At 32.5% G+C, this 13,690-nt stretch overlaps 1 protein-coding gene across 1 annotated transcript; it reads left to right on the top strand.

Annotated features, from left to right (window-relative positions):
* Window positions 1-12,350: 12,350 nt before the first annotated feature.
* On the top strand, window positions 12,351-13,417 carry LOC120086483 (ethylene-responsive transcription factor TINY-like). Its single transcript, XM_039043158.1, has one exon. It carries the CDS (start codon window positions 12,522-12,524, stop codon window positions 13,218-13,220), a length of 699 nt encoding a protein of 232 aa, XP_038899086.1. The 5' UTR covers window positions 12,351-12,521; the 3' UTR covers window positions 13,221-13,417.
* Window positions 13,418-13,690: the final 273 nt, after the last annotated feature.

The following is a 13,690-nucleotide window of genomic DNA, read 5'->3' as shown; positions in this document are numbered from 1 at the left end:
AATTCCAAAAGAAAAATTTGAGAGAAGCACAGTATGTTCATGGAATCCAAATAGTTCGAAATCGCAAGAACATAACATTAGCATTATCTCAAGCATCTTATATAGACAAGATGTTGTCTAGGTATAAAATACAAAAGTCCAAGAAAGGAACGGTGTCTTTCAGACATGGAATTTACCTGTCTAAGGAACAAAGTCCTAAGATACCTCAAGAAGTTGAGGAAATGAACCGAATTCATATGCATCAGCAGTAGAGAGTTTAATGTATGTTATGTCGTTGGAATAGTCAGCAGATTTCAGTCCAATCATGGATATGATCATTGGACTGTTGTTAAGAATATTCTCAAGTATCTTTGGAGAACAAGAGATAATATGCTCGTGTATAATGCTAGGGAACATGCTCAACTTAGCTGATCCATTGACAAATGCCCTCTCGGTTGAAGTGTTCGAGGGTCACCTAGTAGGACTAGGTCTATGAGATATTCATCTCTAAGACAAATGGGAGAATTTATGGGTATTTAATGTCGTAGTTTATTATATTTATACTTTTTGTTCACTCAGTGTAACTCAACATTCTATGTATTTGTATATATTGATCCACTGGAGTTTTAGTCCAAGTGGGAATATTGTTGGGTTTTATGTTATAAAACTCGCAGTTTGTAAAAGATAAACACATTCTATAGTCAATAAACTTATTATTGATTCTATAAATTACATATGAAAAAGTCTAAATCCAATAAACTAAGATCCATGGCTATTATATGAATATTTGAACTTTATGTAGAGACATAAAGATGGATCAAGTTCGAGTAAACAGCCAAAACAGTTTATAGTACATGATTAAGGTTGGGTACCTTATTTTGGTAACACTATTGGATGCGGCCTACTTTGTAGCTGTTACAAGTTGTTGTAAAGATACTACAAATGAAGCGATCCAGATTTGTTCATGTATTGACATGAGGAGTGGGGGCATTCTATGCAATGAGTTTGCATAAGATCGAACTAAGAAATAAGTCACTCTTACTTTATAACGTTGTTTACTGTATAAGACTGACTATTTCACTTAGATGACCTAGGTAATTCGATCTTAATCTTGAGATAACTATGAACTCCTATTTATTCGGGATTATCCTTAGATTTGCATAGGTGAGGGTTGACTCAACAGCGCCGGCTCAATAAGCCTCCCATTTCAGGGGTAAGACCGGGTAGATAGTTTAGGACATAGGGTGCAAGATGAAATTCACGCCTAGGCGATTTAGGGATAGGAGAAAGGTTGTTCTCTTAAATACTGAATCTAGGTCGTGAACAATGGGTCCCACCCTCTCACTGGGCTAAGAGGAATATGGTTGAGTGACTGAATCACAAACCAATTGTTCATTAGAGGATAAGTAGGAACTTAAAGAACAAGACATGATCTCGGGGGTAAAACAGACATTTGACCCAGCCGTTATTCCAAACAACCTGTGAAGGGTTGACTTACTAATTATGGCTAAATCATGTGGACATAATATATCTACCATGAAGGGAGTGCAACTATGGGCTTTAGTGGAGTGACCCATTAGTTAACGAATGATGATTAATTCGGTGTAAAGAGTTTAGCCAATTAATCTCGGATCGTTAGAGCCCATGATCTGTAGGTCCGCGAGGTCCCCCTACTAGCTCGTAAATGGATTAGCTTTAGACTAGCGTGATAAGTTAATTTGAAACGTTCAAATTAGAATTAAACAGAATTGGAGAATTAATTAAATATTTAAATACGATTAAAATATTAAATTCATAAATAGAGATTCATGAAGGTGGAATTTGTGTAAAATAATTTAATATTATTAATTAGAATTAATTAAATCATTTAATTATTTATTTATTATTAATTTTATTAGAAAATTAATTTATGAAATTAATTTTGTAAAATCAATAATAATTTCATTTTTGAAATTAAGTTGATTTTGGAAATCAATATTGAAATTAGAAATTTGGAAAAAACACAAAATTGGAAAGTTGGTTTCCTCCACTCACTCAACCAAGATGCTCACACAAAATCCACTTGAATCTTGATTCTCTTCAAGCATGAGTTGCATCTCATGCAACCTCCTTCTATGCATGAATGTCTTGCAATAAATAGAGAAGATAGAAGTGGAAATCGGGCATGCAAAACTATTAGAACTTGTTGAAGTTTTGTTGAAAACTTGTAAGGTTGAAGAAGGGTTCTTCAAGTTGCATCAGTGGTGTTCTTCTCCATATTCCTTTAATTCAGACTTATTTTGAGTCCCACAACTCAATCTAAAGCTCCAAGAGAATAGTAGGGAAGATCTTGAGGTGGTACACAAGAAGAATTAGAGAAGATTTGCAGTTGAAATCGAGATTAAAAAGGTTCTACAAATGTATGACTTGAAACCCTCTTATTATTGTATGTGCATGCTTTACAGCCAAAATTAATGAATTAGAATGTTTAATGATCTTTGTTGCTTTCGCTACATGCTGATATACTCCTTCGCAATGTTAGCTTGAGAAGAATTCAATGAAGTAAAAATTTCTTCAAAGTATGATAGAAAAGTATCTTCAATAATTTTAGGATCTTCACTCCATCTACCATTGCAGTCATTAATTCCTAGGATTTCATTTTTACTCCTTCTTAATGATGTCTTTTTGTGAAACCATTCGGTATTTTGATCCCCACTTCAAATCCAATCTTCACGTACGAGATCTTTGTTTCCAATATATCTCTTTCTCCTCTAATGAAAAATAAAATTCAAATTTCGGAGTATGTATCTTATCAAATTAGTATCAAAGCCCTTATGATAGATATTCTTTTTTTTAACTCATTTTTACATGAAGTAATTTTGTTTCTTCTTTGATTCAAGATTTTCCTACCCTATACTACCAACGGTTTAGTAGAAGAGTGAAAATTTGCTTCTAAGGAACTTGTGGGTATATGAGAGTCTCTCTAATTGCAAGCCAATGGAATTACCTCTTTGCATTCCTCATGTAATATCTAGGACTCCTCAAATTTAAATGGTTTATTGCCATTTTTGCCTTAACTTGGTTAGACATTAAATTGCATTGAATTGGTCTATGATGAGAACCAACCCAATTAAGATGAAAAATTTCAAAATTTGGGAACAATTCTTCAAAGATATTGTTGCAAAGAAATCTATCAAGCCTTTCATATATTCTTACACCATCTCTAATCCCAAACCAAGTAAAAATATTACCACTAGAATTCATATCTTTCAAATTACAGTCATGTACAACATCTCTAAAATTTCCTAAAAAGAAATTGGCTCAATGGGAGTACTTTGTTTTCATGGTTCCAGAGCATTTTATTTAGGTCGCCTCCAATAATCCAAGGCGAATCACCATAATTATGAAGTCTTCTCATAAGATTCTGAGTGAAGTGTTTCTTATTAGATTTTAATATTTCATATAATCCATAAAATCTCCAATCTTTCTTGTTCCAGCTGATACTAGCATCTATATGAAGAGGAGAATATGAATGAACATTGACATAGATCTCCTTTTTCCATAATAAACATAAACCACCTTTTGCACCATCATTATTGACTGTAAAACATCCTTCAAAACTATTCATTATTCTGACCCGATTAGAGATTCCAGTGTCACCCTTTGTTTCAGACAAAAATAATACATGAGGGTTGTTAATGTGAGTGAGCTCTCGCAGAATGTTGTAGGGCCAATCCCTAAGCATTCCAACAAAGGACTTTAATGAATAAGGGCACGGCTGTAGATCAGCCTCCGTCAAATAATTGCATATTTTCTGATAATCTGTCAATAAAGGATTCATAATCATTAATAGTGAAGTTCGCCTTAGGAAGTTCCAAGATTATTAAATGTTTATCAAATTACCCATTCATTGTCCTTTGCCGATTGAAATTTGAATAAAAAAATAATTCCTTCCTGGACTTTCCACAAAAAATCCCATCGTTGTTCTCCTTGACAAGATTTTTCCAATGAGGCAAAAATCTGACTTTTGATTCTATGCATAGTATCACTGTCCAGATTATCATTTGGGATGTTTTCCTCATCAGTTAGCTTCAATTTTCTCCAGTCTATCAACATCATATACGAATCCATCATGGTCTTCTCTTTCTTTTGACTCAAACACACAAGGATAGCAATAGCTACCTGATAAGAATCGCCCACTAAGGAGTTTCTTGAAGGGATCTTGCACCCGATAGCTATTGTTTGAACTTAGCTCGTGAAGGATATTAATCTCATTTAATCTTTTCATTATACTAGTTTTATTGTATCTTTTTTTCCCCATTTTGTCGAGATTGATTGATTCGAGGTCATTTTGGAGTGCTTTAGAAGTATCGGAATCAAATTTGTGTTAATAATCTGGATCTAATAAGAGTAACCAAGGCATGAAACTTGAAGTTCAAGCAAATAATCCCTAGAGGACAATGTCTAGACGCTGTATATACTGTCTAGACACTATAGATTCAACCAAATACACGTGCAAGGCCAATTTTATCACTCTTGAAAAGCAAAATAGTGTCGCAATGTTATTGTGTTTTCTATAAATACATAGTTTCGATTTTTAGGTTATAATTTTTATGTAGATGTTTGGTTATTATTCGTATTTCTAACTCAAGGGTCGATTTGAGTCAAATTTTAAGATCACGAGGTTTTAAAAACCTCGGTAAGATTTTGTTTCCTTCTTTATATATCTTTATCTTTAATTACTTTCCTTTTTTAATCAACCCAAACTCCTTTTTCTTTCTTTTCTTTTTTTTTTTTTTTTTTTTTGCAACTTCAGTCTAGAGAAATTGGATCTGGCTCCTTGTGGTTCGATTCAGCTCACTAAGTACTATAAATATTTAGTTGCGATCGATTTTGTAAATTTCATTTGATTAACGATCTTGACAATGCTAAAAAAGAAAAGAAAAGAAAAAGGTATTTCTGTAGAATAAAGGCAGGAAGCTTATGAAACATGGGCCTGAAATGACGTGAAGCGAAGGTCCATCCAGACATGGGCTGCTGGTGTAGGGCCGAGTACGAAAACGGCCCATTTAGTATGATGATGTGTACCAAAAGGCAACGAACACTTGTACATAACATCTGACAAAAACGTGGCCATATAATTTGCACATATTATGTTCGGATTAGTACGGATTCATGGAATCTTATTTGTTCCTGTCGTGGAAAACCTACCATTTATGGAGGGTTGATGGGACCCAATTGAAAGGCTTTTGGGTACGTCGAATTCATATTTTGTACCCATTTCCAATCCTACGGTCACACCTATACCAATTCTTTTAAATGATAATTATTTCGTTTTTTTTATTGGTTTTTAAAAATTAATTCTATTATCTTCGTTGATTTGCATCTTTTTCTTAAATCTATGATTGAGTTCTTAATCAAATTCTAAAAACAAAAATAAGTTTTGAAAAGCTATCTTTCTTAGTTTTTAAAACTTGGCTTAATTTTTTAAATCATTGATAAAAAAAATAGATAACAAAGTAAGAAATTTGGAGGTGGAAATGGTACTTATAGATTTAATTTTCAAAAATAAAATGGTTATCAAACGAGATCTTAGGTTTTATATGATAAACTTTTGTTTTATCTTTTCAGTCTCTCAACATCAAATCTATTTTTTCTTTTTTATTAATCATAATTTACATATTTCTTAAAGTATAAAAATTGAATTTTTAATTAAATTCTAAATAAAACAAGTTTTTAAAATTATTTTATTAGTTTTAAAAATCTAACTTGATTTTTTAAATATTGATAAATAGTATAATAAAGTAATAAGTTCAAAGGTTGAAATTTTGTTTATTGACTTAATTTTCAAAAACTAAAAAACAAATAGTTATCGAATGAAGTTTCAGACATTTTTATTTAACTAGTACATAACAATGAGTGTAAAAATGTTATTTAAAAAGTTATGTGCTATTTTCATAAACCAAATTAAAAAAATAGTAGTTTAGTGTTAGAAAGTGTATTTTGTTAATCTATGTTATATTCTCTTCAAGTTTTTGGAGCTTTTTTTTTCCAATTTAGTCCCTCATCATGCATAAATGTTAACAATGAAAATCTCACATGGCATTCACATCACTCAATTGTAAATTTATAATTTTTGAAGAAAAGATGTGACTTGCAAAATAAATAAATAAAAATTATGCACTGACACACTAACTGATCTAATATTTAAGTCTGCGATGGAACAAACTGTGTAACAAGCGTTGTTTTTAGAGGCTGAAGAAGAAATTGAAGTTTAGTGAAAATGAGGTTATCTCTCCTGCAAGAATGATTTAGAGTTGATTTTTTCTTCTTATGATTAAGATGAAATAGATTTTTCCTAATCATAAACAAGTTATGATTGAATTTTACTAGACCAGTTTTTATTGATCTTCTCCTACTTTCTACATATTTCGAAGTCTATTTTCATCTATAATAGATATGACAAAATATGTTTTTAGAAAGTTTGACGAGAAAAAATAGATAATTGCTAAGACATGGGTAGAAAATTAATTCAAGTAGAGAATAAGAAAAATTAAGGGTGTGAATAATGGGTAGAAGGTAGGAGTGTTCAAAAAACCCGATGACCCGAAAAAACTAATCAACCCAACCCAACCCGTGCAGTTTGGGTTGGGTTATCAACTCATTTGAGTTGGGTTTGGTTCAAATAAATGAAAATTTTATGGGTTGCGTTGGTTCATGGGTTCACCTAATATAACTCAAACCAACCCGAACCAACCCAAATTTATTATTACTTTTAAAATATTTTTTTTTTGTTACTTATAACACAATTATTTATAAATTAAAGTTGGGTAGTTAATCTTAATTTAATATATGAAAATAATTAAATTACATTTTTACATATTTACGTTTTACTTCTTTTTAGAACATAATTTTAAACAAATGACCTGATTAACTCGAACCAACCCAATCCAAATGTTTTATGGTTGGGTTGGGTTGGGTTCATCTTCTAGTAAGGGTTATTTGGGTTAAAGAAATTTACAACTCAGTAAAATTCTTTCAACCCAACCCATAAACACCCTAGAGTATTTAACAATTGTTTTTACTTTCTACAAAAAGGTGCCTACTAACTTTATACTGGCAGTGGCATGTAGGCTAATATTGTTTAAATTTGTTCATATTGTTTAGCTTTTATATAAGATAAGACTTGAAATGAATTGTAGCTCACTACAATCACACATTAGGTCATATACAATATGCTTGCATGCATTAAATTATTGATTAAAAGTAAAAAGAATTTAGCTTCTACTTGTGGCTTCCACCTTGAGAAATTTTCACGCATTAAAATAATTGAAAGCATTGCTATTGTACCATTCAATCACGATCATGGATGAATTAAGCACGTGACATTTTTGTCCTATTTCATTTTATACTTTATAAATTGATTCTAACATCATTTTATCAAAATCAACTAAATTCAATTGATATATGTATATACTAACGACCCAAAAGTAGGTGATTCGAATCCCCCACATCATTTATACTAAAAATACATAATTAAATCGTTAAAATCTCGTTTGGTAATCATTTGTTTTTTTTATTTTTTTTGACAATTAAGCCTATAGATATTACTTCCAACTCCAAAATTTTCCCTTTGTTATTTATTTTTTATCAATGGTTTAAAAAATCATGCCAAAATTTGAAAACTAAAAAAAAATGAATTTTTAAAATTTTATTTTTGTTTTTGAAATTTTGCTAATAATATAACAAATATATTTAAGAAATATGTAAATTGTGTAAGAATTGATGAGGAAATAGAGTTAACTTTCAAAAATTTTAAAAAAAATAAAAAGATTATCGAATAAAATCTAAAATACCACTTTTTTTTTTCTTTCTAAAATTGAAAGTTGAATCTCACTCCTAAAAGTGTGTTGAACTAAAAACAAAAGACCATGGTGCCACAAATCACATTATTGCGTTTTTTCCCTTTTGTTCTTTTGTCACTCCTAGAAGTGTAATAGGTTGGGTTGAGTTGGATTGAGGGTATTTTTTTATCAACCCAAAAATTCAGATTGGTTTGATTGGCAACAGACCCAAATAAAGTTTCCAACCCAACCTAACCTTTAAAATTCGGGTTGAGTTGGGTTGGGTTGTTAGGTTGTGACTTATTTTTTATTTTTAGTGAAAAATATATAAATTTATATACAACACATGATTAATTACTAAGATCTCATAAAATTAAAATGTTAAATATTAAATATCTATGATATTTATTGTAAACTTTAAATAAAGATAAATATCATAACAATTTAAAAGAAAAATATTAAAAATTCAAAAATTAATCAATATAAAGTAATCAACCTTTAAACAAAGGAGAATATATATATAAAAAAAAAATTGGGATGATATATATATTAATATATATAAAATTGGGTTTGGGTTGAATGAATTGATTTTTTTTTTTAGCCAACCTACAACTCAACCCAATAAAAATAGAAAAATCCACCCAATCCAACCCAAAAATAAAACTAACCCAACTCAATCCTTACATTTTGGGTTGAATAATCCGAGTTGTTTGGATTGTGGGGTTATTTGAACACCCCTAGTCACTGCTTCGATTTATTAATATTACTTTAGCGGATGCAACTCTATAATTTGATCTCATATTTATACCGTTTGTTTTAAATTTATCCCCTCTTTCTTACATAAGGTACGAAAGTTTACGACCGGAAAATATTAATTATCTAGCTTGCCATGGTTGAGAGAGGAAAAAAATCACTACAAGAAATCTGACTTCTCCTGACGTCACAATTTATCAGAAAAGTATGGAAACTACGTCGGGAGAGCCTCTCCCGATGAATAAAGAGTCATCGGAAGTTTGGTCGGGAGAAACCCATCAGGAGAGGAACTCCCGACGCACATATAGGACGTCGGGAGTTCTATAATTGCCGACACCTAATATACGGCTAACTCCCAACGCTGTTTTAAAGTGCGTCGAGAGTTTCCGAACTCCCGATGGTTGTTCCATACGTCCGGAGTTTCGAAACTCTCGATGGTTTTATTTAATGCGTCGGGAGTTACAAGAACTCGCGATGCAGTAATATATGCATGGGAGTTCATTCATTAGTTGAAAATTTTATTTTAAATATTTTTAATTTATCGTTTGTAATTTTTTAAAATTTGATCTGAATAACCTGTAAAACATAATAAACCAAATAAATATTCACATAATTAAACAACGAAAATGAAGTCCATATTATAACAAGTAAATAAAAAATTACAATATCCTCAGATAAAACAAGGTCGATACTAGAACTTCATAAACATTCATATCACATATACATAGAAGAAATAAAATGAAAACAACGTCTAGAACACATCTGGAACACAGCATCTTCAACAATTGTCCCAGCTCATCTCCGAACAATATTCTACAATAAAACAAAAACATTCAAGTTGCATAATCGGTAAACATCCACAACACGTTCAAACTTCAATACGGGTGTAATGAAACTCTACTCACCCCCCATGACAAACATGGAACCTCCCGAACATCAAAAACACACCAAACGAGTAAACAAGAACCAACACACATAAAACTCAAACTTTGTCCCCAAAATGGTTTAAGTCAATCTCAACCCACCCCTCACGACACATTAGAACTTCGTAAACATTCATAAACACACAAGAACTCCAAGTTTAACGACAAGACGGGTGTAATGAAACTCTACCCACCCCCACGACAAACATGAAACCTCCCGAACATCAAAAATACACAAAACAAGTAAACAATGACCAACACACATAAAACTCAAACTTTGTCCCCAAAATTGCATAAATTGAAACAACCACAATCCACAATAATATGTTATAAATTAATCCATAATCCACAAAAAGTTGCATAAATTAAAACATCCACAATCCACAATAAACAAGTTAATCCATAGTAACATGCTATAAATTAATCCACAATAACATGCTATAAATTAGTCCACAATCCACAAAAAATTGTATAAATTGAAACATCTACAATCAACAGTAACAACTCAATCTATAAATTAATTCACATTTCACAATAAAATTTTTTGGATTTTATAAAATCATGCAAACAAAGGTATTAATTGGTAAATTAAAAGTAAACCTTTCTAAACCGATAGATGATCACATGGAAAACTATTGTTGTTGAATTTGAATTATCATCATCATCATCATGTTTTGAATAATCATTGTTGAATTCTCCAATGCATTATATAATTTCTATTGATGAAAATGTGATTGTGTGTGGACATAAAATTGAATATATGGAGGTGTTTTGTACATTAAAATTAAGGGATTTTTGAATGTTGTGAAAATGGGAATCTTGTTTTGGTTTAATTTTTGGAGCTTTTGAAAATGGTATTTGGAAAGTAAAATTAATTCACATTCAACAACAAATGGGAATCGATCAATAATGATTAATTGAAACATCTACAATAACACAATAACAATTTGCATAAATTATTTAAATCATGATTTTTCAATTAATCAATCAATAATGATTAAATTAATATACAAGAAAAAATAATGATTTAAATAAATATACAAGAGAAAATAAAATGAGAAGATTATCGGCGGCGGTGGCGGTGAGAAGTTGAAGGTGACAATTGAACGAGAGGAGGAGACGACGGCGACGGGGGCGGATGAATGTAGCTGCTGACCGAAGGGAGAAGGCAGTGGCAACGGCGAGCAGTTGAAGGAGTGGTGGCGGCGGGTTCTTGAAGGGTGAAGAAGAGGGGGCGGGTTCTTGAAGGGAGAGTGGACGACGCGCGAGGGAGAGGAGTAGAGGAAGTAGATCGGCGGGGAAGGAGGGGAGAAATGGGAGAGAAGGGCCGGAAAAAATGGTTAGGCGACAGGGGGACGTTGGGTGGTAGGTTAGGGTTAGAAAAGGGGGAAGAATGGAGAAAAAATGGGGAAGAAGGGATCTGGTTCCAGATCCCATCTCCCGACGCCGCTTGACGGGCATCAGGAGAGCCGTCGGGATTTCCCCGGGAGCTCCCAACGCCTATTTTAGTCGTCGAGAGTTCCCAGGGAACTTCCGATGGGCCTTTATGGCATCGAGAGTTCCCGGGAACTCCCGACGTCTTTTTACGTCATCGGGAGAGACTATTTCTCTCGACGACCAAACTCCTGACACTCGATTTAGGCGTCGGGAGAACTTGTTTTTCTTGTAGTGAATAGTGGTAAATATGACCATCAGATCCAACATATTAATACATATAATACAACAGAAAAAAGATATAACAAAATTTAAATTCAACTTTTAAAATCTACCAGTGATATGAGTCTATCATCGATAAATTTTGTTATATTTGTAAATCTTTAAAAATGTTGTTATACACTTAATTGTTATCTCCAAAAGTGCTACCCAATATAATTACCTTTGTATATATATATATATATATATATAAATATCACTTTGATTTTGTACTTTTGACTTAGGGATTGTTACGAATATAGCAATCAAACCCAAGTATTAGTAGATATAGCACAATACAAAAAAAATTACAGATATAGCAAAAATTAGATAGTTTATTAATAATAGACAATATTGCTGGTAGAAATCTATAAAAGATAGACCGCATAATTGATGGACTTTATTATATTTGCAAAATTGTTAAAATATTATTGTGCACTTAGTTATTATCACTAAAAATGATATCCATTGCAATTATCTTTTGACTCATTCACTTTTAGTCTTGTACTTTTAAATGTCAAATTTTATCTATTTTAAATTAATCTTAAATATAATCTCTATTACTAATTTATAGTATTTTTAATAAAAAAATGATTTATTATCAAATTTAAGATTTATTGAAAAAAGAAAACTAAAATAGAAGAAACACAAAGTAGAAGGGATAAAAATGGTATTTTTAACCGTAAATAAAATGTAAAAAAGACTATTGAGACAATGAGTGAAATTATTTAGTTTCAAGGGTAGTTTAGTTGGGGATATAGTGAAATGAGTTAATAAGTAATGAAATCGATATTGTTTTAATAGTGATTAATGAGACTTAAACAAGGTTGAATAAATTCTTAAGGGGAACCAACTCGATCCAATTACACGACAAAGAAATCATTAGACCAAAACCCAAAAGTTTTTAGCTGGTCTAAAAGTGAAGCTTCTATTTAAAAACAAATATTAGGGGTTTTAAACGAAGTGATAGGGGAGGAAAAAGAAAGGGAATGAATGAAGGGGATCCGGAGGCAAGAGGAAGCGTGAAATTGGGAGTTTCAATAAGTAGAAGAAGATAAGCGTTAAATGATCAGTGGCGTAAGGAAATTGCAGAAATGGCAAAACAACGTATCTGTATTTGTAAATATAATAAATAAATAAAGAAATAAATTGAAGGTGGAAAGGGACCACTGCCCCTCCTTCTACTCACCCTACGCCAAGGAAGTAGTAGCAGAAACACCCATTTCTCTCGTGGGCCTTTCTTCAACTTTATATTATAACATAACACTACACTTCCTATTGCCTCTCATTTCCAAAATTTTGATTCACCAAACTCTATCCTCTCTTCTCTTCTCTTCTTCATCTTCCAATAATGTCAACAACAACAACAACAGATCAACAATCTCAAAGTTCTGAACCACCATCATCATCACTACATCAGAATAATTTCAATTCTTCTGCCAATACCAACCAATCCAAGCAGCACCCCAACAAACGCGTTCGAACCGATTCCACCAAGCACCCAATGTACCGCGGCGTAAGAATGCGCGCTTGGGGCAAATGGGTGTCTGAAATCCGCGAGCCACGCAAGAAATCCCGCATTTGGCTCGGAACTTTCCCCACCCCTGAAATGGCCGCTCGAGCCCACGACGTTGCTGCTTTGTCCATCAAAGGTAATTCCGCCATTCTCAACTTCCCTCAACTCGCTCATTCCCTTCCTCGCCCTGTCTCCTTCGCCCCTCGCGACGTTCAAGCCGCCGCCGCTAAAGCCGCCTACATGGACGACCCTAATTTCCACTTTTCTCCTTCCCCTGTTTCCACTTCTTTATCTCCCTCCCCTTCCTCCGCCGCCGACGACGACGACTCCGACGAACTCACCGAGATCGTCAAACTCCCCACTCTCGCTTCCAACTACGATCACGAGTTCGTTCTAATGGACTCGATGGAAGGATGGGTTTATCCACCGCCCTGGTTACGAACCATGGAGGATTGCGGCTACACTAATAGCAACAACATTGTTGATAATTTTGGAATTGGGGATAGTAATTCCTTGTGGGATTATGAATTTTAATTATTTTTTTTCAAAGACATTGTAAATCCTCTTTATTTTGGTTTAATTTATGTGGTTTTTTGTAATTAGATTGCGAGGTGTTTAATTTATCTTAACCAATTTGTTTTTGTTTATTAGTAATTGGATTTGGTTGAAGTGTGTTGAAATATCTCGTGTAAATCTCTTTTCATTAATGCACTTAACTGCCTTGTGGTCCTCTTTCTTTAATTGATGCAAACAGTTAAAGCAATTATATATGCAAACGAATGGAGTGGATTTAATGCCTTCCTTTACAATATATATACACATATTTCTTTTAATTTAATTTCTTTCTTCTTCTTTAATTTATAATTACCACAAGGGGATTAACTGAAAATTCTCAATTTTCTAAGTATTTACTCGCCCAGATGTCTTATTATGTATATACTGTCAGTTAGCTAAGTTCTAGATTTTTGCACTTTTTTCTGATAGAGATCGATTTTTTTTTTTAA

The sequence above is a fragment of the Benincasa hispida genome, chromosome 9 (genome assembly GCF_009727055.1).
Source record: "Benincasa hispida cultivar B227 chromosome 9, ASM972705v1, whole genome shotgun sequence".
Lineage (NCBI taxonomy): Eukaryota > Viridiplantae > Streptophyta > Magnoliopsida > Cucurbitales > Cucurbitaceae > Benincasa > Benincasa hispida.
This window is presented reverse-complemented; position numbering and strand designations above follow the sequence as displayed.